The sequence below is a fragment of the Terrapene carolina genome, unplaced genomic scaffold (assembly GCF_002925995.2).
Source record: "Terrapene carolina triunguis isolate 2854851 unplaced genomic scaffold, T_m_triunguis-2.0 Scaffold113, whole genome shotgun sequence".
NCBI lineage: Eukaryota > Metazoa > Chordata > Testudines > Emydidae > Terrapene > Terrapene triunguis.
The window spans coordinates 5,130,862-5,153,680 of NW_020664464.1; the positions used below are offsets into that span (position 1 = coordinate 5,130,862).

Consider the following 22,819-nt stretch of genomic DNA (forward strand, 5'->3'; position numbering starts at 1 on the left):
TTTTTTTTTTTTTTTTTTTGGAGGTTTGGGTTCTGTGGTTTCCACATCGGAGTGTTGCTCTTTCAAGACTTCTGAAAGCATGCTCCACACTTCACCCCCCTCTCACATTTTAGAAGGCTCTTCAGATTCTTAAACCTTGGGTCAAGTGCTGGAGCCATCTTTAGAAATCTCACATTGGTATCTTCTTTGCCTTTTGCCAAATCTGCAGTGAAAGTGTTCTTAAAATGAACAACATGTGCTGGGTCATCATCCGAGACTGCTATAACATGAACTATATGGCAGAATGTGGGTAAAACAGAGCATGAGACATACAATTGTCCCCCAAGTTGCTCAGTCACAAATTTAATTACAGCATTATTATTTTTATTGAGCATCATCATTATGGAAGCATGTCCACTGGAATGGTAGCCGAAGCATGAAGGGGAATACAAATGTTTAGCATATCTGGCACTTAAATACCTTGCAATGCCGGCTACAAAAGTGCCATGCGAACGCCTGTTTTGACTTTCAGGTGACATTGTAAATAAGAAACTGGCAGCATTATCTCCTGTAAATGTAAACAAACTTGTTTGTCTCAGCGATTGGCTGAACAAGAAGTAGGACTGAGTGGACTTGTAGGCTCTAGGAAAAGAGAAGACTGAGAGGGGACATGATAGCAGTTTTCAGGTATCTAAAAGGGTGTCATAAGGAGGAGGGAGAAAACTTGTTCACCTTAGCCTCTGAGGATAGAACAAGAAGCAATGGGCTTAAACTGCAGCAAGGGAGGTCTAGGTTGGACATTAGGAAAAAGTTCCTAACTGTCAGGGTGGTTAAACACTGGAATAAATTGCCTAAGGAGGTTGTGGAATCTCCATCTCTGGAGATATTTAAGAGTAGGTTAGATAAATGTCTATCAGGGATGGTCTAGACAGTATTTGGTCCTGCCATGCGGGCAGGGGACTGGACTCGATGACCTCTCGAGGTCCCTTCCAGTCCTAGAATCTATGAATCTATGAATCTAAAGTTTCACATTGTTTTATTTTGAGTGCAGTTTTTTTCATACATAAATCTACATTTGTAAGTTCAACTTTCATGAGAAAGAGATTGCACTATAGTACGTGTATTAGGTGAATTGAAAAATACCATTTTTTTACAGTGCAAATATTTGTTATCAAAGATAAATATAAAGTGAGCACTGTACACTTTGTATTCTGTGTTGTAATTGAAATCAATTTGAAAATGTAGAAAACATCCAAAATATTTAAATAAATGATATTCTATTATTGTTTAACAACGTGATTAATTTTTTTAATTGCTTGAGATTAACGCATGCAGCAATTTACAAATATTTCCTAAAGTCTAAACACGTTCTTATAAACTTAACATCTATTTTTAAAAATGCTAACATGCAGGTGAGTCAGACTAGTTTCCAGCTATGCATTTGTCACTGTTCAGTGAGGCCTGGGGCCTTGGCATGAGTTGGCACCTGGTCTGCCAGTGTCACAACTAGCATCCCAGGTACTTGTCTGTGAAGGTACTTCTCTAGCTTGTACTAAGTCACAATGATGTATCTTGATTTTTGACAAGTTTCCTGTCTGCTTATGCCAAATGCTCACTTCAGTAAATGCAAGGAGTTATGAGATATTTAGCATAAGTGAACAGGATTATGGTATAAGTCAGTTTAGGTTATATCACTGTTACAGTATTTGTGCTTAATGTTATTGATGCTCAATGCATACATACATACATATATGGTGCGCATAATACATATTCTATATTAGTTAACATCTCCACTCTTCCCTTGCTAATGGCCTAGGGATGTGACTAAGGAAAATGGAGCATAGCCAGGGACTTCCTTTTCATGCTGATCTGTGGCTGCTCTGTTGGGCCCTTTAGAGCTGTTACTCCTGGGACCAGTGTGCCGTTCAGCAGGCCCAGAATCTTGGGAGTGCAAAGGTCTTCTTTACTGTCCCCTTCCAGAGCTGTACTATGCACGCCTCAGCCGGAGCTGAGGATATGGGCCTTTGTATGCAAGCAATCGTCACAATTAGGGTATGTCTACACTACCGCGGTAGTTCGACGGCTGGCAATCGAACTTCCGGGTTCGATTTATCGCGTCTGGTCTGGACGCGATAATTCGAACCAGGAAGTGCTCGCCGTCGACTGCGGTACTCCACCTCAGCGAGAGGAGTACCGCGGAGTCGACGGGGGAGCCTGCCTGCCGCGTGTGGACCACGTCTGAACCGCGGTAAATTCGAACTAAGGTATGTCGACTTCAGCTACGTTATTCACGTAGCTGAAGTTGCGTACCTTAGATCGAATTGGGGTGTTAGTGTAGACCAGGCCTTAGTTTATCTTTCTTCTTTTGGGCTCTTGAGTTTGTATTTGACAGTGTTTGGTAACTGACTTTCCTTTGCCTTCTAACCCTCCTGATGAAGGCAGAAAAATCCATGTTCCTGATAAAATGCTCTCCAGATTCCTGACTCTGGATCAACTGAAGAAGAGGCCGTCAACAGAATCATTCCAGGCTTTTGCCTAGTGCATCCTGGGCCAGGGATCTGGGGAAGTTAGACTATTCTATGTTGATTCCCTTAATCAGGGCACACGTGATCAGTTATATAGCTTGATATTAAGCCTCAGGGCTTTAATTCAAGGAGTTCCCAGTAACCTGCTCGTGCCTGGTCCAGTCTTTTCCCAATTTGAAGACCAACAATGAAAACAAAAACTGTAAGACAAGCAGTCTTGTCAACACATGTGATACTATGTAGCAATGTCATGAGCAATATGTTGCTCATGACCCCAGTAATACATGTAGTGACATCAGATTGGAAATCTTTCAGCTTTACTGCTTTCGTGTTCTTCTCATAGTTTTCTACACTGCATTCGTGCAAAACTAATTTACAAAGTTCATTGTCACAACTGTTTATAATTAGATACCAAAAGGTATAAATCCTCGCTGGCCAATCTGTCAAACAGCTTTGATGACAGCCCCTTTTCTAGGGAGGACAAGAATTCCACAAAGGAGAGGGTGTCACCCCAACTGCTGCTGCTGCTATAAAAGAAATGAGGAGGATGGATGAGGCAAAGGAGGGCAGGGGAAAGGTTCATCCAGAATGAAAAGATGGACAGTAACCTGCAACTTAGATACTTGGAGAGTGAGTCCACAATCAGGTCCCATGGTGTATGATATTGGCATTGGGCCCCGGTGCAGTACCTCTATACACAGATCTTCTCCTGCCTGGGTGAGAGGTGAGGGAAGTTCCTGGCCCTATGTGGGTTTTTTCCCTTGATCTTGCTCTATTTTATTACCTTTAACCATACTTAAGTGCAGTAGACAAAGAAGTTTCCATTGCAATTTTGGAAATTCTTGGAATTTTATTTTAAAGGATATATAGTTGTAGCCTTTTATAATATTGATAGGTTGGTATTGCCAGTGATATCTTAAACCACAGTGACAGGTGCCAAAGGTTCACATTCCCTAATGGCTACATTATCAGAATGAGCAAGGTGAGACTCACCATGAGGAACATCATTGGGTTGGGGGACTCTAGGAGCACATGAAGAACAGTATCAATGACCTCATCAACATGCACAAGTTATCAGTTGTCCCTTTATTGCAAATCTTCTTATGCCAATAATCAATGCTAATGCCAGTTATATGTACGTTAATCAAGATGGAGAGCAACCATAACATGTCCGTTCTGATGGTCTCCCATATTTAAGAAGGATGAATTCAAACTCGAACAGGTACAGAGAAGGGCTACTAGGATGATCCAAGGAATGGAAAACCTGTCTTATGAAAGGAGACTCAAAGAGCTTGGCTTGTTTAGCCTAACCAAAAGAAGGCTGAGGGGAGATCTGATTGCTCTCTATAAATATATCAGAGGGATAAATACCAGGGAAGGAGAGGAATTATTTAAGCTCAGTACCAATGTGGACACAAGAACAAATGGATATAAACTGGCCATCAGGAAGTTTAGACTTGAAATTAGACAAAGGTTTCTAACCATCAGAGGAGTGACGTTCTGGAACAGCCTTCCAAGGGGAGCAGTGGAGGCAAAAGACATATCTGGCTTCAAGACTAAGCTTGATAAGTTTATGGAGGGGATTGTATGATGGGATAGCCTACTTCTGGCAATTAATTGATCTTTGACTATTAGCGGTAAATATGCCCAATGGCCTGTGATGGGATACTAGATAAGGTGGAATATGAGTTACTACAGAGAATTCTTTCTTGGGTGTCTGGCTGGTGAGTCTTGCCCATATGCTCAGGGTTTAGCTGATCGCCATATTTGGGGTCAGGAAGGAATTTTCCTCCAGGGCAGATTGGCAGAGGCCCTGGGGGTTTTTCACCTTCCTCTGCAGCAGGGGGCATGGGTCACTTGCTGAAGGATTCTCTGCACCTTGAAGTCTTTAAAGCACAAGTTGAGGACTTCAATAGCTCAGACATAGGTCAGGGATTTGTTACAGGGGTGGGTGGGTGAGTTTCTGTGGCCTGCGTTGTGCAGGAGATCAGACTAGAAGATCATAATGGTCCCTTCTGACCTTAAAGTCCTAGTCTATTATTAATGTTTACATATTCACATCCCCAAGGGCACCATAGAAATGGGTGGATCTCTCAACAGGTGGGTCTCTTGATGGGTTCGTCTTCCCTTATTCATGCCAGGGAACCCCTTTTATCCTGAGTTACACTCACGCTCGTAACCCTTATTAATAAATGTTGGGATGCCCCACTTTGCAGAGGCCATCTTCTTAATTCTCCTTATCTTCATTAACATTTAAATCAACAAGTCCCCATTGTAACTTGCAGTCAATGCAGAATTTCTCATCATGTTACAACTGGGCATCTTGCGATAGTGATGGGCATATTGTGGCATATTTTCCCATCACCCATTATCACATCTGTTACAATAATCTTGAAACTTTATTGTTACAAGGTTGCCCTGGGGTCAGCTAGTTGTGTCAACTTCTTTCAGACCTAAAGCCTGATATGGCTAAGCTGAAATTTGGCAGGCCTCAGGCCTGTAGGTCTTGCTTTACTGCCTTATATTACTTATATACCTAACAAACTCTTACCAATAATACATCCTTATCAATCCTATACCTCTATAATACCTCTACATATTCCTATACTCATACCTACAAATTTAATCTATTCATCACACATTGATTACATATGGGTTAATTACAACAATAGATAACACAATTCAATGAATATATAAGATAATTAGATATGTAGTCAAATCAAAAGGAACTCAGTGAAAAGAAAATATGCAAATTCCCTGAAGTACCAGTACAGTGCTGGCCACATACAGTGTTACTTATTGGGTTGTTAGGGTCTGAAGTAAAAATTTCAAAAGCATCGAAGTCCCATTTTCAAAAGTGACTTCGGCACTTAGGAGTCCCATTTTCGAAGTACCTACATCACTTTTGTAAATGGGATTTAGGGTCCCAAGTCACATAGGTATTTCTGAAAATTTTACCCCTGATCCAAACCCACTGAAAGACTGTCTTTGACATCAGTGCATTTTGGATCTGTTTGTTACTTAGTCACACCTCTGCTGCAGTTTATTAAATACTGTATTGGTAAATCTTTGGTCCGTGTAAAATTTATTAAAATGAAACTAAGAATACAGTCTTGACTGCCTTCATATTTTAAATAATAGCTACACATGTGAAGTAGTGAGCCTTCAAAGTTCTGTCCTGCACATTCATAGTAGCTTTAAATAATGTCATAAAAATTATTGTTTACAATACATACATTTAGGTGCTGCATGCGTTTCAACACTTGCATGGTAGGTTTCTCCTTCTTTCTTATTTTTTGAACTATTTTTTTAAGTTGAAAATAAAACAAAATTACATGATCATGAAGTGAGTCTGGCAGCATTACAATTACAAAAGAGGAGAAGGTTAGAGTGCAGACTGAAATGCAAGGAATGACGCAGGATAGTTTACTAACTAAAACTGCATATCTACTATTGATCATGTAAATATCTCCAGTGGCTGGTGATGGGACACTAGATGGGAGGGCTCCGAGTTACTACTTGCCCATGTGGTCAAGGTTTAACTGATCGCCATATTTGGGGTTGGGAAGGAATTTTCCCCTGGGTCAGATTGGCAGAGACCCTGGGGTTTTTCACCTTCCTCTGCAGCATGAGGCACAGGTCACTGGAAGATTTAAACTAGTGTAAATGGTGGATTCTCTGTAATTTCAAGTCTTTAAATCATCGTTTGAGGACTTCAGTAACTCAGCCAGAGGTTAGGGGTCTATTACAGGAGTGGGTGGGCGAGGTTCTGTGGCCTGCAATTTGCAGGAGGTGAGACTAGATGATCATGATGCTCCTATCTGACCTTAAAGGCTATGAGTTAAATGGCCACTGAGGTGCACCGTTATCCTTTAAATGTCCATTTGCACATGCAGTTTAGGCATAGCTTTTGAAAACTGGGCTTTCTTGCCTTAATGCAGATCTCACTTATACTGTTTTTACACCAGCACAAATGAAATAAATTTTACACCAGCATAACACCATTAACAGGAAATATTGTCTTGTGGCTAAGGTATTTGACTGTTACTCAAGGGATCTGGGTTCCATGCCTGACTCTGCCACAAACGCACAGCGGGACCTTGGGCTCCTGGGAGCGGCAGCCCCATGTTCTGCTCCTTTCAGTGCTGTGGTGCCCGGGAGAGCCCTGCAGTTCTGTGGATACCGATTTATATCCACGGATATCTGCATCCGCGGGTATAAATTTGTATCCGCGCAGGGCTCTACAAATAATAGTGCATTTAAGAGCCGAATCAGCTCTTTAATCTTTAATGTATATGCTTTTATAATACAATAATATGAACTGTGAAGCATGACTACTTACCTTTGCAGTGCTAACTGAATTATATTGCTCCTGTGGCTCTAAAGTAAAATAAATAAATAAAAGTTAAGAAGTAATTTCAGTAGTGTAGGCATTTTTGAGAGTTAAAGTATGTGTGTGTGTTTATAGATCTATTTATATACATTGATCCTATCTATATTTAATAGATTTAATGGGTAATGTATGGGGGCAAATCTGTTTTATGAAGGTTTGGGGAGACACCTAATCTTTTTGTAAAATAAGTTTGTTAAATCTGGGGTAAGCCTTTTGTTACATTGATGGGGACTGTCATTTTGGATAATGTTGTACAAAACCAGGGTTTACTTGTATTTAATACATATACAGAGAAAGAAATTGAGCTCAGATGCTCTGTTTTTTGACTCTTTGAATGTCACAGGTTACCAGCTGACATCTGCTGAGTGTTATGATCTGAGAAGCAGCCGGGTGGTGGCTGATCAATACTGTCACTACTACCCTGAAAATATTAAGCCAAAGCCAAAACTTCAGGAGTGCAACTTGGACCCTTGTCCTGCCAGGTCAGTCAGCTCTATCATTAGAAGAGACCAGGCTTTACTTGAGCAAAACCAAATATCTATTTATTCCTCTTCCTGTTTGTTTATTGACCTACAGAATATCTCCGCCTTTTTCGCTGGGCAGTGTGTACTGGGTAAAGTAAAATTGGCATGTTTATCCCATGTACAGTGCAGAGAACAGTTTTAGAGATGGTTGTTTCTTCCCTCCAGATTACTTTCTGCCTCATTGTGTATTGTAAAGTGTGGGAAAACAAACTACCCAGGATAATATCCTATGATAATCACATGTCATTAAAAGTGTTAAGATAATAACAAATCCTGAAGGGGAAAACATGTGGCTAGCAGTGGGTAGATCTTGTTTTTCTAGGCATTAAATTTTGCCTTTGAAAAAGGACTGCTTGCCACAACAGAAGCTTGTGAAAATTTAGTGCAGGAACATAGTCTAATCATTAACATCCTCTGACCTTTCACCAAAAGCAAAAGACCCCTTCCCTGTCCCCTGCCAAGAACCCCGTCCCATAGAACTAATTGCAGAAACAGGAGATGCACAAAATCAGGGCATCCACCAGCTTGTTAGAGCTCTCTGATCCATTGAAAATTCAACAATTAGCCACTTAGGGGTCAGTTCTGTGAGGTACTGAACACCCTGAACTCAGAGAGAATTGAGGGATGCTGAATGGTGGGGCTGTAACTGTTCACAAATCACGTATTACATGTATCTTCTAAACATGTGTCCCAATTCATGGCTCTGCCAGAAGTGTGCTCAACACAGTTTAGAGGTTAAGTGTGCAAAGATGCCTTAAAGACACCTACTCTCTCCCTTTACCCTGGGGTTGCTCTGTGCCAGGCTCAAACCACACTCAGATTAGAGCAGCCTCAATGGCTTCCAGTGGCCCCGCTGCATGTACACCCTCTGGTATGCCAGGGTGTAAGGACTCCCCCAGCCCCCTTCCCAGCACCAGCTGCAGGGAGGAGGAGGATGGTCTGGAGCCCTTATGGTTTCTCTGCACCACCCAAGGAGCCTTCAGTGGTGGGTGGTGTTCCTCTAACCAGGTAAACTGGCTTTTGGCTGAGGAGCACAAAGTTGCTCTCTCATTAGGTGACTCTGCCCCTTGATCCCTTTAAAAAATGACAGAGCCATTGGCATAGTCACAACTGGGAAATCACTCAAGCTCTTACTGTCATGGAGACAGGTAATGTTACACACTTGACAGAAAACCTGAAGTACATTTGCTCTTACGCCAATAAATACACCTTGTAGAATCTTTCAAAAAGACTGAGGGGAATAAAACCCACTGAGCTATGATTAATGATGTGACACAGACTGGTATAAAAGCAGGAAATCCAAAGTTAAAGATGACATCAGGAGGATTGCAGGTGATTTATGTCAAGGTAGAATTTGGTCTCAACCTTCCTTAAATTGTACTGCCCTTGTGATGAGAAGGGAGTGTGCAATGGGAGATGATGGACTTGATATTCCTGGCTTTCATGTGTTTCTGTCACACCCTAACACACAGCACTGGCTCTCAGTTGGTATTACTGTGGGCTCTGTGTGCATCTAATTTACAGGCAGAATGTAGCTCAGTATCTCAACCCTAATAAGGGGTTATATTTAGTTAGGCATGCATTAGTGGCAAAGGGAAATGAGCTGGGAAGCAGAAGGGAGTCGTAGTACTGCAATCTCTCACTATTCCCTTGGTGATTCTTATGGATCCAGGAATAGAATACAATGCCCAAAACTTTAGTACAAGAAGAAGCATTATCTTGAAAAAAAATGAAAGATTAGAAAATAGCATAATATGGATGAATGCAACCAAACTGAGAATAGGTTATGGCACAAACTTCCAGAGAAGATTAGGCCAATCCAAAGGCTGGTCATCTTTAGGAAACACTGCAAAACCTTCTCTTTGACAAAGCCCAATGACACTCACTGTCAACACACTCTTCTACTTGCCTTCTTCGCCCCCAATCAAAATAAACAAAAACCACCCCTCAAAATAACTAACAAATCACAAAACCATAACCATGCTCCAAACAGAGGTTTCATACCCCCGAAAGGGAGAAGAACCAGAGATTCCATGAGGTCCATTAGGGACTTTGCTATGGCTGTTGATTTTTACATAGAAGGTGCTCAGATACTACAGCAATGAGCAGCAGTATAAAACCCTCAATAGATTAGATAAAGGAAGACAAACTAAAATTGCTGGATCCATTTCTCCCCCTCCCTCCCTCGGATTCAATGTTCTCTTGTCCTTGATGTTAAGGCAACATTTTGTGCGGGTTTTGCTCTCTGTGGTTTTCCACTGAAACAATTACAATCTTTTTTTGGGGGGGGGAGGGGCGGGAGGGTGATTTTTCCCAAAACAAATTTCCCAGTGAGCACAGACCAACCATGGTCAAGTATTAGAGCTAAAATATTTCAGAAAGCGTGACTATGAGAAAATGGCAGGCTATAATGGAAATCAAGTACTGTGAGTATGTCTACGCTTTGAGCTAGGGATGTGATTCCCCGCTCAAGGAAACCTATTCAGGCTAGCTCTCCTAGAGCTTGTGGGCCAAAGAAAAAATGTAGCCACAGCTTCACAAGCTTGCTGCCCCCAATATGTACCTAGTGTCTCCGATGGACATGTACGCATGTTGGCTAGCCCCTCCCACCACTTGCACCACCTTGGCTACACTTCATTACTTTAGTAGGCTAGCTTTATTCGAGCTCGTGTTGGTATGTTTCCTTGAGCTGGGAATCACACCACTGGCTCAAAGGGAGGCGTGAGCAGCACCTACTGTAATGGGATAATTTTATTTTGGCATTGATTTTGATAAACTGTTATCTGACCTGGTTTTTGTTGTGTTTTTTTTTTTAAAAATCCAGTTCTGGATCACACATGTCTTTTCTCTCTGGCATTTACCCCAAGGCTTTTTTTGTTTTTGTTTTTTAATAATCTGAAATTGCACATGCTCAAATGTTAAGGCAGGTGGCTGCAAGGTACGTGGGAGGAAAGAGGGAGAAAAAAGCTTTTGGGCAGATGTCAGGAAGTAATTTTTGTTTTGTTCAAGGCACATAACTAGGTAGAGCTGTTGACATAAAGACCCTGGGGAGGAGAGTCATTTAGAAACAAAGCTATGCTGTCCTAATGTACAGGGAGTACCAGAAATGACTCAACTTAATGGAAGTGTCTCCACAGAATGCCAAGTTACTGACAACCATGACTTTCTGGAGAACACAAAGAATCAGTAACACAAACTCAGAATCAAGGACAGTCTCTGATAAGAAGATAAGATTCAGAAAACTACAGAAAATAAGGATGGTCTTGTGGTTAAAGCATAGACTGGGGGGATCAGGATTTCTGGGTTCTAGTCTCTACCATGAATTCATTATATGAGTATCTAAAACACACAATCTCTGTGACTCAATTTCCAAAGCCGTAAAAATGGGATAATAATTCTTCCCTATCTCACGTGGTTGCTGCGAGGCTTAATTCACTAATGTTTGCCAGGTGCTCATATACTATGGTGATAAGTGCCATAGAAAAGCTGATAGATGTAAGTGGTTTTGAAAAAAGAAATGAAGAGGCTTTACTGTAGTGGAGTTTATATCTGAATTCAGACTGAGAGGAAGGACAGCATTGTTTTCTAATAATTGTGTTCCGTGGTTCTGGGGATTTACAGTGGATATATGTACAGTCTTTTACCTCTAGCTTGTTGCTCCCTATTGGCAATAATTAGCACCATTTTTGGCAGTGTCAGCAGCAGAGAGGCCAAGGATTGAGTGGACATGGAAAATGAACCACCCTCTCTTCCTTAGTTGCTCAGAGTTGAGGAGCAGCGTGGGGAAGCTTACACTGCCAAATCCTGTGCTGTACCTGCTCTGTGGCAAAATTCAGGACCTCAGTTGCTGAGGTTTTCATGAATGCTAAATTCATAGCAGCCCTCTTTTCACTTTCCAAAACATTCACATGAGGGAGAGCTTTCAGCTGAAAAAAAACTTGATGGGAAGTTCAGGTGTCACCAATAGCCTCCCGATGGCTGCACAAAATGACTCCCTTTTCTAATGACCGGAGAATGGAATTTTATTCCTGTTTGAGAAAGGAAGTCTGTTTGGACTTGACTTAACTGGGTGTGCTGTGGACTTGCTTATATCTTTGAGGTGCTGTAAACTGAACAAACTGTTCCTTTCATAATTCAAAGGCATTCTTCAAAGCAGTGTTGTTAACAAGAGTTTGAAAGGTTTTCACTTCACACACCGTTCCAGGTCACTGTTTAGTTCCTACCCTCACTGTTCCTACCCCCATTTCCAGCATTGAAGTTGCATCTAGATTCCAGCTTCCCAAGCTATCTCAGGTGACATTCACTGATGCACAGAACTCTCTCTATCTACTCCATGATTTTATACCATTCCTATCTCCTTTGTCTCTGAACCTATGGTCCTTTGAGTCATTTAAGCTCTACTTAAGCCTTTATTGCAAGGGTTCTCAACCTTTTTCTTTCTAAGGCCCCCCCACTATGATATAAAAAATCCATGTCCCACCTGTGCCACAACAACTGGTTTTCTGCATATAAAAGCCAGGGCCGGCATTATGGGGTAGCAAGCAGGGCAATTGCTTGGGCCCCATGCCACAGTGCCCCCGCGAAGCTACGTTGTTTGGGCTTGGGCTTTGGCTTCAGCCCCGGGTGGCAAGGCTCAGGGCCCTGGGCTTCAGCCCCATGTGGTGGGGCTTTGGCTTTCTGCCCTGGGCCCCAGTGAGTCTAATGCTGGCCCTGCTTGGAGGACCACCTGAAACTTGCTCACAGCCCCCCAGTGGGCCCCGGACCGCTAGTTGAGAACCACTGCTTTATTGGGTGGTTTCAGTGGTATGTACGGCTTTGTGCAGGTCCTCTTCACCAAGATGAATTCCACCTATAAGCCTTGTCTGTACTTCAAAAAATATTCCCTGTGACACACCCCTGGCAGCTGGAGTACTTCGTCAATTAAACCTGCTTAACTGACACTGGTAACAATGCCAGAAGTCACCTGAAGCCTTGACTCTATGGCTCCTACCAGAACTGGTGCTAATACTGGTGGGAATTTTTTGGAAGATTTTCTGGTTCAGACATGGCCTTCAACACCTGGAGACCTGAGGTCATTCCCAAACATAGCTTCAATGTTTAGCATTCCCAGCAAAATTGCAACAAACCATCTCCCTTTGGCATCTGACGTATCATTTCTGTATGCGCATGTGTGTGTATGTAGTATACGTAATATTATTTGGCACAGTGTCTGATAGGTACCAAGAAGCAAAATGAAACTTCAGTATTAGATAAAAATTGTTGTCCCTATTTTTTTTTTAGTTGTAATTGTTAACTTTTTAGCTATTCTAACAGCAGCAGCGTGTTACAAATCATAGCACATGAAAGCATTCCTAGTATGTCATGACCATTCAGATCAAGCCAGAGTACTTGGAAACCCATCAGAGAACAAGATCGCATGGACTTTATAGTCCACTTCACTCTGTGATGATTTGATTGTGAAGGTCACTAGTATTTCTTCAACCACAATAGAAGACATTTGTGTGGTGACCTTTTGTGAATCTCATCAGAGAGGCAGCTAGTGTTTCAGTATCATGAATGAACACATACAATTAAAAAGCGGACTAAGATATTTTCTTAACTAATCATAAAGGTCTCTTTGGTTCATTACAAATTGGCAGTCAGTGCAGGAAATTGCCAACTGCCTTCCTTTTAGCTTGTCATCACCTCCTTTAAATGTATTTAATTTGATAGCAATTATGAGGCAACTACCGCAGTAAATCAGTATTCCTGTTTTCACTGCACTCTTTGTCAGAAGATAAATGAAATTAGAGTTCTGGCACATTTCTGAAGAGAAGGGGCCCTCTCTCTCTGATGCATGCAGTAGCAACAGTAAATCTGTGATTATGAGGTTCTGAGAGATGATAGTTCACTTATTCCTATTGCCCTCCATTGGGATGTACAATAAACTTTATTTTGAATAGTCTTCCATATAAAATGACTCCAAAATGCCTTATAGTTACTGTACATAATTTAATTGCAGATTTTAACCAGAGAGAGGCAAAAAGATTATTTTGGATTAAATTTAGAAATAGATCAAGTCAATGAGGTGATGAGACAAAGGAAGCCTTTTCCAGATGGTAGGAGATGCAAAGAAGGTGGCTGTCACATCAATGCAGATGAAATTGTGTGTACTAGAGAAATGAGGCTGATATTATTTAAACGTAGGGAGTGGATAAATAACAGCGGGGAGACAAGCTCTTTCATACAAGGTAGAGTGAAGTGCATGGAATTATAAAAGTAAGGAGGGCAATTTCTAATTTATTCCTAAATGAATGCAGAGCCAGTGTAGCTGTCGGATGGTATTACTGAAATTGTTCATCCTTTGTATTTGTGAGAAGGTGGACAGTAGGATGTACTGCACATGCTGCAGTCTTCATAGGTAGGATTTAGGAGCCAGAGGAGACTAACTGAATAGTAAAGGCAAGCGGATATGAAAGTATGGATGAGGATTTTAGTAGGCATGGAATTGAATTTGCGATATACTAGGTATGAGCAATGCAGTTGAGATGATAATATACGTGTCTGAAGGCAAAGGAAATATGGGAAGAGAATGAGGTTAGAGTCAAGGATGATACCGGAGTAGTGGCAAGTGGGTCATTAGAGTTGCACAGGAGGATGGATAAAATAGAATTGTGCTTGTGAATCCTCTGCTTGCCTGAAGAAGCAGTTTTCTTTTGCGGACATGTAGGTAAAAACCAGAAATGCTGCATAGAGCTGAAGGAATCTGAAATGAAGCCACAAGATGATTTTGTTAGGACAGGCAGGGAGGGTGGGTTGGGAGGTGTTAAAAGCTATGTGCAGTTGAGTAACATCAGTGTAAAAGTGGTAATTAATGTTAAAGGACGAGATAAGATAAGGGAAACAAGGAGGGTGCCATCAGCAGCAGTTAATAAGCTACATGGCAGAGAACAGTTCCCATGCTAGTGTTAGCACCAAACTCAGATTTCTGTCTGTCCTAGAGCAAGATATGTTAAAGTTGATTGCAGGCTATTTTAATGAAGCACTTGTTGAGAATGAAACTCCAGCAAATATAGAAAGAAAGTTGACTACTGGAATCGGCTATGTCTACACTAGCACTTTTGTCTGCATGACTTATGTTGCTCAGGGTGTGAAAAAACACCCCTCTGAGCGACATAAGTTACCCCGACAGAAGCACCAATGTGGACAGTGCTATGTTGGTGGGAGACACTTTCCTGCTGACACAGCTACTGGTGCTCGTTGGAGGTGGTTTAAGTATGTCGACGGGAGAGCTCCCGCCTATTGGCATAGAGCAGCTACATGAGCAATCTTACAGTGACACAACCGCATAAGTGCAGCTGTGCCGCTGTAAGCTCGCTAGTATAGACCTGGCCGGTTCGCACTGGATATTCTGCTGTGGTTGTTTAGTGGAAGAAGATATCGCAAATTTTAATCCCTATGTACATCAAACCTCATCTAAATCACTATGGAAAAGTTAGACTAGATGAAAATGTTGTTGATTTTGACATCTTCTGTTTTAATTGGTGGCACAGCATATTTTAAGGGGCTTTATTATATGTGCCACAGAAAGAAAAGTAACTTTTGTGCTTTTGCTGCTTCCCAATTTAAATTGACATTACCCATTCCAAGGCATCTAAACAAACTGCCAAGCCTAATCAGAACCCACAACATTACTCTGGGAACCCTTCTCGAAAAAACAAAACAAAACTGTTGTTTGCCACTTTTGATTAACCTCAGTTATGAGAGCTTCAAAAAGTCTGATACAGATTCTGGAATTGGTCTTCAGAAGTCTATAGCAATAGCCCGTAAATGCTAGCAATGCGTTTCTGCAAGGAAAAATGAAAGAGATGCACCCCAGGGAGGTCGCTTTCATTTGTTACAATGACGAGACATTATAGCTCTAGATAGATGAGATGAGAATCCACCAATATCTAGGTATGAGACACTCTAGAATGCTGAGCCAGAGATGTGAGAAAAGCTGGCTTTCTCAAAAGGATCATCTGCAGTTTTTTATTATGAGTATTTAAGTAGCCACTGCCAATCAGCTCAGTTTCATAAGCTCCTTAGAGAGCCGACAATGGCTTTTACCTGTCTAATGCACCTGGCAGATGTAAGGCACTGTCAACTTAATAAATATAATATTACACTTGTGGCTTTTTGACACTGGTGAAGTGTAAGGCAGTTGTCTTTTGGCTATATAGTTAGGGATTAAGCATGATGATCCAGATTCCAGAAATGGGAGTGCCTTTACTTTAGAAGTAGGCTGCTCACATACAGAAGTTTGAATTAAAAAGCCATTAGCAACCATTACCACACAGTTAACACAGATATCTCCTAAGACTGGGGGGAATCAGTGGTGATCTCAGATAGTAATGTATGAAAATGCTTCCTTTTTAAGGGTGAGTACTGTATCTGTTCTGCAGAACAAAACAATCACAGTGCAATTATCTCACAAAATCATGGTGTCATCGTCCTCATGATGTGACAATGCAGCAGCATCACACTGTGACTTAATGGCAGAATGCCTAACCTAAAATATGAGACTTTCTCATGGTGCATGGGACAGTGCAATGAAATCATGACTCTCCTGTGAATATTGGCCTCTATAGTAACTCTAGTTTTATATGGCAGCATTTTTACAGCCTTTTCAGGTGAAGATCACTAGTGGAGGTGTGACATAAGAATGGCCATACTGGGTCAGACCAAAGGTCCATCTAGCCCAAAATCCTGTCTTCCGACAGTGGCCAATGCCAGGTGCCCCAGAGGGAATGAACAGAACAGGTAATCATCAAGTGATCCATTCCCTGTCGCTCATTCCCAGCTTCTGGCAAACAAAGGCTAGGGATACCATCCCTGCCCATCCTGCCTAATAGCCATTGATGGACCTATCCTCCATGAATTTATCTAGTTCTTTTTTGAATCCTATTATAGTCTTGGCCTTCACCACATCCTCTTGCAAGGAGTCCACAGGAGTGACACCCCACTCCCAAGCTGAACTACCATTGGCTCTTTTCTTTGCTCGCAATATGCTTGATGACCTACAGAATGTCATTTAAAAGACAAAGTCCTGCCCTGAAAAGTTTACAATCTAAACCCCCTCAGTGCAGAACCCTGGGGTAGGAAACATAGCAGTTCCAGCTGCGTGACTGCAGGTGCCATGTAGCCTATAGCACGGTGTAAAACAAACAAAAGAAGCTGTAGTTTCTAAGGGGGCTGCTTCTGTCTCCAATTAGCCCAATGTGATTTGGAGGTGGGGGCAGAAAGGCTTGCAAAGATTGGGGGAGAGAAGTGGGGATGAGGGATCTGCAGGATTCCTGCCTTCTGTGCAGAAGTGCCCTCCAATGCTCTTTAGCTAGAAGGCTGAAACCAGGGAGAGTTCCTTTTAAGCCCCCAACCTGACTTCTCTTCAAGCAGCTGATCAGGCCAAGTTTTTCTTCTTTGCTCCCTTTGGAGCTCAGAGATAGTCCAGAGGCACCAAGGGATCCTGCCCTTGCCTCCTGCATAGATCCTTCCAGTAAGCAGTGCTGGGGAAACTACCAGCATTCCTGCCAGTAGTCCTGGTTAGCTGACAACAGACCCAATTGGAGCCCATCACAGAGAAGTCATGTACGCACTATCCTGAGATTGTGAGGAAGACAGCTGCTTTGCAGTCCCCTTCTCTATTTCCTGCTGGTTGTGCTCCCAGCTCCAACCCTCTGCACCTGCCTCTAGAACTGTGCTCAGCTCACGAGGTGGCAGATCTGGGAGCCAGATGCATGTAGTGAAGTGGGGGAAGAGGCCACTAACAGCCAGGAGAGGAGCCTGCACTCTCTGTGTCAGAGTCTCCAGGGCAGATGGGCTGAGCTATGGGAGGAAGCCATTTGAGGAGATGAGTTAAGCCACAAGGAATGGAGGGGAGACCAGGGAGCTATAGGAGAAGAAAGGGGCAAACACTATTTTCAAGGGATTGCACTAAACATCAGCCAGAAATTTGGGACAACTGGGGGGTTGATGTGCATGCTGGTGAGTTTGCAATGATTTTTCTCTCCATGCTTCACTCACTTCCTAAGAAGAAAACACCCCTGTAATTCACCCGCAAGCCAGAAGAACTGTTTATTGGCTGGGGACCTAGCAGACCCCAGAGTTCCTGATTATTAGGAGAATTGACCCTGGCCACATTTTTCATAGTGGGAGGGATCTAGGAGCGACAGTGAAGAAAAACTGGTGGGGAGAGGAATCTGGGGGAGAGAACTTGGAGAGAGGGGATTAAGAAGTGGTGGCTTCACAGAGGGGCAAGGAAGGGGAAGAATAAGAGTCACAAATGGACAGCAAAATCATTAAAAATGAGAAAAGGGAGGGAATGGGGAAGAGGTGGGATGCAGCAATTGCTCTAGGTACATGTGGGGCCCAGGTGCAGATCCACCACAAAGGGGGGCTCCAGCCCCTAAAAGATTCTCTGATTTAAACCAATAATAGGCATCCATTTAGACAGACGAAAGACCATCATTAGCCCCTGGTCCTTAGCATTAGCAATGCTCCACTGTCTCCATAGGTGTAAATTTCCCCCCGCGGGCATATTCCAAGCCACTTCCACATGAGCCCTTGATGCAGAGGGCAACAGATCAGAGGCAAGAGGGGGTATGGCCAGGACAGGCTTGTGTCCCAGATATTCTGTGTCCCTGAGGTCTGCTTTAACGAGCACCCAGGGCCTGTTCAAGCCCCTGCTCATCATGAACAGAGGGAGAGGCAAACTGCCTGCCCTGTATCCCTGTGTTGGCACCTGCACTGACATGGGGCTGAATAAGGCCCCAAGTGTCTAGAAGGTAGATTCATCACTTGGAGGTGCAGTGGTGCTTTTCCATACAATTGAACAGCAGCAGCTTCTAGGACCAATTTTGTGGCTTTAACAGTGAAAAGGGGCATTCTAGGTAAATAGCCGGCCTTCGTAGTGCACCCAGTCTTGGCATGTTTCATTCCCAAGGCAGCTGGGCAGATGCACTCAAAGAGCAAACCTGCCAGGTTCCATGCAGAAATAAAGCAAAACTGCAGTGTGAACGAAGCAACTTGTCAAGTGGGAGAAGACATAATTTACATGTTAGAGAGAGGACAGCCTTCTAAAATCTAGCCCATGCCCCTGCCCCTGCCGGAGTAGGATTGTGCCATGTGGTGCATGAAAAGTCCCATTTGTTACTCCCACAGCAGCCTTATAAAACAAGTTTTTTTCTCTCTCTCTTCCCCCCCACCCCACCCTCATATATAAGAAGTCCAAAGTATTATTAAATGTCACCTAAACATTTTGGGCCCACCCCCGAGTCTAGTTGAGCTGTGCTTAGTGCAGAAACTAGGGGTGAGGAATGGTGGGTCAAGACACTTTTCCATTTGACCAAAATGGACCCCAGTATATCTTAGTGCAGTTTGGGGGCTGCTTTAAATTATACTGGCTGCAGCAGTCCCCTGGAGACTTCTCTGCATCTGGTGCACATTTTACTCTGTCTCCACCCCTCTCACTTGCTCCTTATGCCCAGAATGGGGAGCAGGTGGCACAGAGCTAGTTATGCCAGCTTCACACCACCTAGGGATTCCATTACATCAGGGGAATATCCAGCTGCCCTCCTAGAGCAGCTCTGCATCCCCTTGGCATGGTCAGAGTACCACAAAGTGAACAGAGCCAGGGTCCATGATCTGGCTGTAGATCTCTTCCATCATTAATTTCAATGATGCTACAATTGATTAATAAGAGTTTAAAAAACCCAGAAATACCTTTTGCTGAGTCAGAAACCAGACAATTCAGAACTGTAGAGAAGATCTTTAAGTAAATGTATTTTTTTGTGAATTGCTTTTGTTTGTTTTGATTGGTAGCAACAGGTACATTGTGTAAACTGGCTAGCTAGGATGCAGTTATGTTACAGTAATCATCTTGTATTGTTTTGTGTCTTTTGGGACAGTAGTTTTCAACCTTTCCTGACTACTGTACCCCTTTCAGGAGTCTGAAGCCTGAGCCCTGCTGCCTGGGGCTAAAGCATGTAACTTAGCTTCTCTGGGCCCCTGGACAATTGCTCTACTTGCCACCCTGCACTTGCGACCCCCTCCATAAACCCATCCTGCAAGCCCCCCCAGGGTCCTGACCTTTGTGTACTCCGAGGGGTATGCATACCCCTGTTTGATAACCGGTTTTAGGATATGTCTACACTGCAGTCAGCGATGTGACTACAGCACCTGTAGATATATCTGAGCTAGCTTTGATCATTAGCAGCGAAGTTGCTGTACAAGCTAGCCACTCCAGTACACATCCAGGCAGTGGGCTTCTTCAGCTCGTGGTGCCTCATCTTCACTGCTATTGTATTCACGCTGGCTAAATCAAAGCTAGCTAGGGTGTGTGTGTGTGCGTGTGTGTGCATACTGCAGTCACACCATAGATTGCAGGGTGGACATACCCTTAGGTAGTTTTTGCGGGGGGGGGGGGCGGAATTTAGTCAGCAAATAACAATGGCAAAGCAAAGTCATTGTAGTAAAAGTTGTCAAAGGAATAGGATAAATACGTTCTGCTTTGAAAAATCACGTCTTGGGGTTTAGTTCAATACATTTTTCAGCTTCTCTCTGACACTTTTGCTGCAGAATTTATTATATGGTATTATAGTGCCTTGACAATATTTCCCAAATACAGAGTGATTGAATAAACAATATGATACAAATTACATGTGAATGAAAATACAAACTGTGGCCCCAAAATGCTTTACAATGTCAAATACTCTGTACATCCCAAATAAGAGTGTTGTTTGGCCCTTCTGTAGTGCTTTACAAACATTAACTAATTAATCCTCACAACAGCCCTGGGGTGGCAGTGTGTAACCTTGAGAGTCAGTCTAACTGTTCAAACCGAGTTTTATTAGAAGAAAAACTTATTAAAAAGTTTTAATTATTTACTGCAAAGAGTTACAAATTAGGATTTGAAACCCATTTGGCTCTCAAACAATGTAGCCTCATTGGCAATATAATTGCTTCAATTCTGGACTTGCTGTTAATCTTTTCCTGTATGTTTCTCAGCAGGTTGAGGAGCCGGAGTGAGCTAACAACTTTTGATTGGAGCAGCACTAGTAGCGGGATGGGGGAAGAGAGTGTACTTTGCAGGAGCATTACAAAATGTCCATTATATTTAAAATATTACCAAGAGCTTCCCAAATCAGTACCCCTCTCTCTGTTCAGTCAGAACAAAACTGGAATGATTTGCTTACTGAACAAACTTTAATTGATCCATCCTTCCCTTTCCAAACCTACCCAAATCTTGGAACTCTCTCAGATTTTAAGTCGATGGGGAGGCATGGACTCCTCTCAGTGTGCGCACACACAGCTGCTGTCATGTCAGAGAGTTGTTAACCTGACAGAGAGCAGTCCAGTTCTCATCACACACACTTTAGTGGCTTCAGCTTCTTCTAATGCATTAGCTGGAAAATTCCATCACACTGACCTAGCTGTGACTCTTCACTGTGGAAACACAGTGGGATCTATTCTCCCATTGTGGAGGAATTATCCACATAAACACTCTGCCCATCAAAAGGAGAACAGAACCCTTTAGCCTGAACATGCCAAGACCCTTTTTAACTCTTGGAGAATGTCTCTTCAGTACATTGCACTGAGGATGAAGAATACTTGTTCTCAATTCTTTATTCTTACGCATTCCCCTAACAGATGCCCTCATCCGCTTTCACCCAACCTCTCTCAGCTATCGAAGCCTCTCTAAAATCATCCAAGCCTTGGCCTCTACATCCAGATACTTCATTCCAATGTGACTTACTTCAGCTCTTCCACAAGCTCCTACTTCAAGCCTCTGGCAGGTTCCCAGCCTGACAAAATGATAGCGGATGGTATATGGGTGACATTGGGAACACTGACCAAGGATCAGTGAGAGCTTCCAGTGGCAGGGAGGGAGTCACCCTGGGCAAGAAGTTCATCAAACCCCATTACCCCACCAAAACTTAAAATCCTGGGCTAACCAAATAGGACTCCTCTAGTTAGACCTTCCTGCTGTCCCCTCCCAAGTGGCCCCCACTAGGTGCTGTCCACCTTTTAACTAATCAACTTCATAAATTTTCACATATTACATGGTATTCTCAGTTTTACATATTTTGATTTACATAAGTGCCTATTGCAGTCTTTAGACACACGAACAATATCGTATCAGACAAGAATGCCATAAACTCCTCAAAGAACAATCGCTAAACAACAACAACAAAAAATGCAACAACTCAGTCTTCCTCACTCCACACAAACACTTCTTCCAAAAAGGCCAAGTAAATAAATGAGCCCTGAAGAGGAACATAATTGAGTTTCTTTGGATTGGAGAGATGTGAGTCCCAGTATCAGGGACCCGGAATGGAAAATGCCCTTAGTTACGCATCACAAGTTCCTGTAAATCCAGTGGACTGTTTCATCTGCAGGGCAGAAACAACCATGTAATTGTTAAGTAAGGGGCTGATCCAAAGCCCACTGAAGTCAATGGAAGTCTTTTCATTGGCTTCTATGGACTTTGAATCAAGCTCTAAATGTATGTTTTCAGAGTACTAATAAAAATAATCCCTCATGGCATGTAATTACTTTGTAAGTGAAGAGAGAATTTATGTGTTTATTAGTGTCATTTGTAACAGTGGAACCAACTTTTTGGTCACGTGGGGGGGGGGTAGCTTACTAAGAAGCAGAGGGTTAATTGGTATGCTAAGCGGTTAACTTGTAGAACAACTTGTGAACTGCGAGAATTACTCTGGAAAGGTTTCTTACGTTTTGTTTTCAAAACGTTAGCAATGTGGGAAGAATATTTTGACAGTTTTTTAATACCATGTAAAAACAATTGTATAATGTAATCATTTAGTGTTTGTTTTATTGTGTGTACCTTCTACTCAGAGGGTTGGCATTATTGTTCCTAACAGTGATGGATACAAGCAGATCATGCCCTATGACCTCTACCATCCCCTTCCTCGGTATGTAAAACAATCAACCAGACGCTAGGATTAGCAAATAAGTTTACTGCTTTTTTCCTGCATTGCTGCTTTTCTGTAGAACTAAGACAATTGATGCTGCCTGCCCCTTGTTCTGAACTCTCCTATGGAATAATCATGAGTTGCTCAAGCGCTAAACTTGTTGCTATAAAGACTATTGAAGCAGAGCTAAAATTACATCAAAGTAAGTTGAAGCAGTAATTCAGTCTGATTGTCTACTGGATATCTATCTCTCTATGTCCCTCCCCCCACCCCCAGCCCTTCCATGAATCGTACCTAAACCACTGGCTTTGTGGCTAACTAACTGTTCAACTTTTCCCCCTCAAAAGTATCTAGCATATGCCATAGTGTATTATATTGCTATGAAAGTAGAACTCCAGATTCTGTAGTTCCATTTTGTGTATTAAATTCTGTTTTAAAAAAGTCACA

The 22,819-nt window shown here is 42.5% G+C and overlaps 1 protein-coding gene across 2 annotated transcripts in view; it reads left to right on the forward strand.

The window, feature by feature from the left end:
- ADAMTSL1 (ADAMTS like 1) overlaps window positions 1–22,819 on the forward strand; it is a 274,580-nt gene that overhangs the window by 114,258 nt on the left and 137,503 nt on the right. Inside the window, exons 9-10 of one of the 2 annotated variants that reach the window (XM_026652366.2) lie at window positions 7,241–7,379; window positions 22,322–22,372. In XM_026652366.2, the coding sequence (XP_026508151.1) occupies window positions 7,241–7,379; window positions 22,322–22,372 (190 nt within the window). The remainder of the gene's footprint in view (window positions 1–7,240; window positions 7,380–22,321; window positions 22,373–22,819) is intronic. The other variant, XM_026652367.2, reaches the window with a different exon arrangement.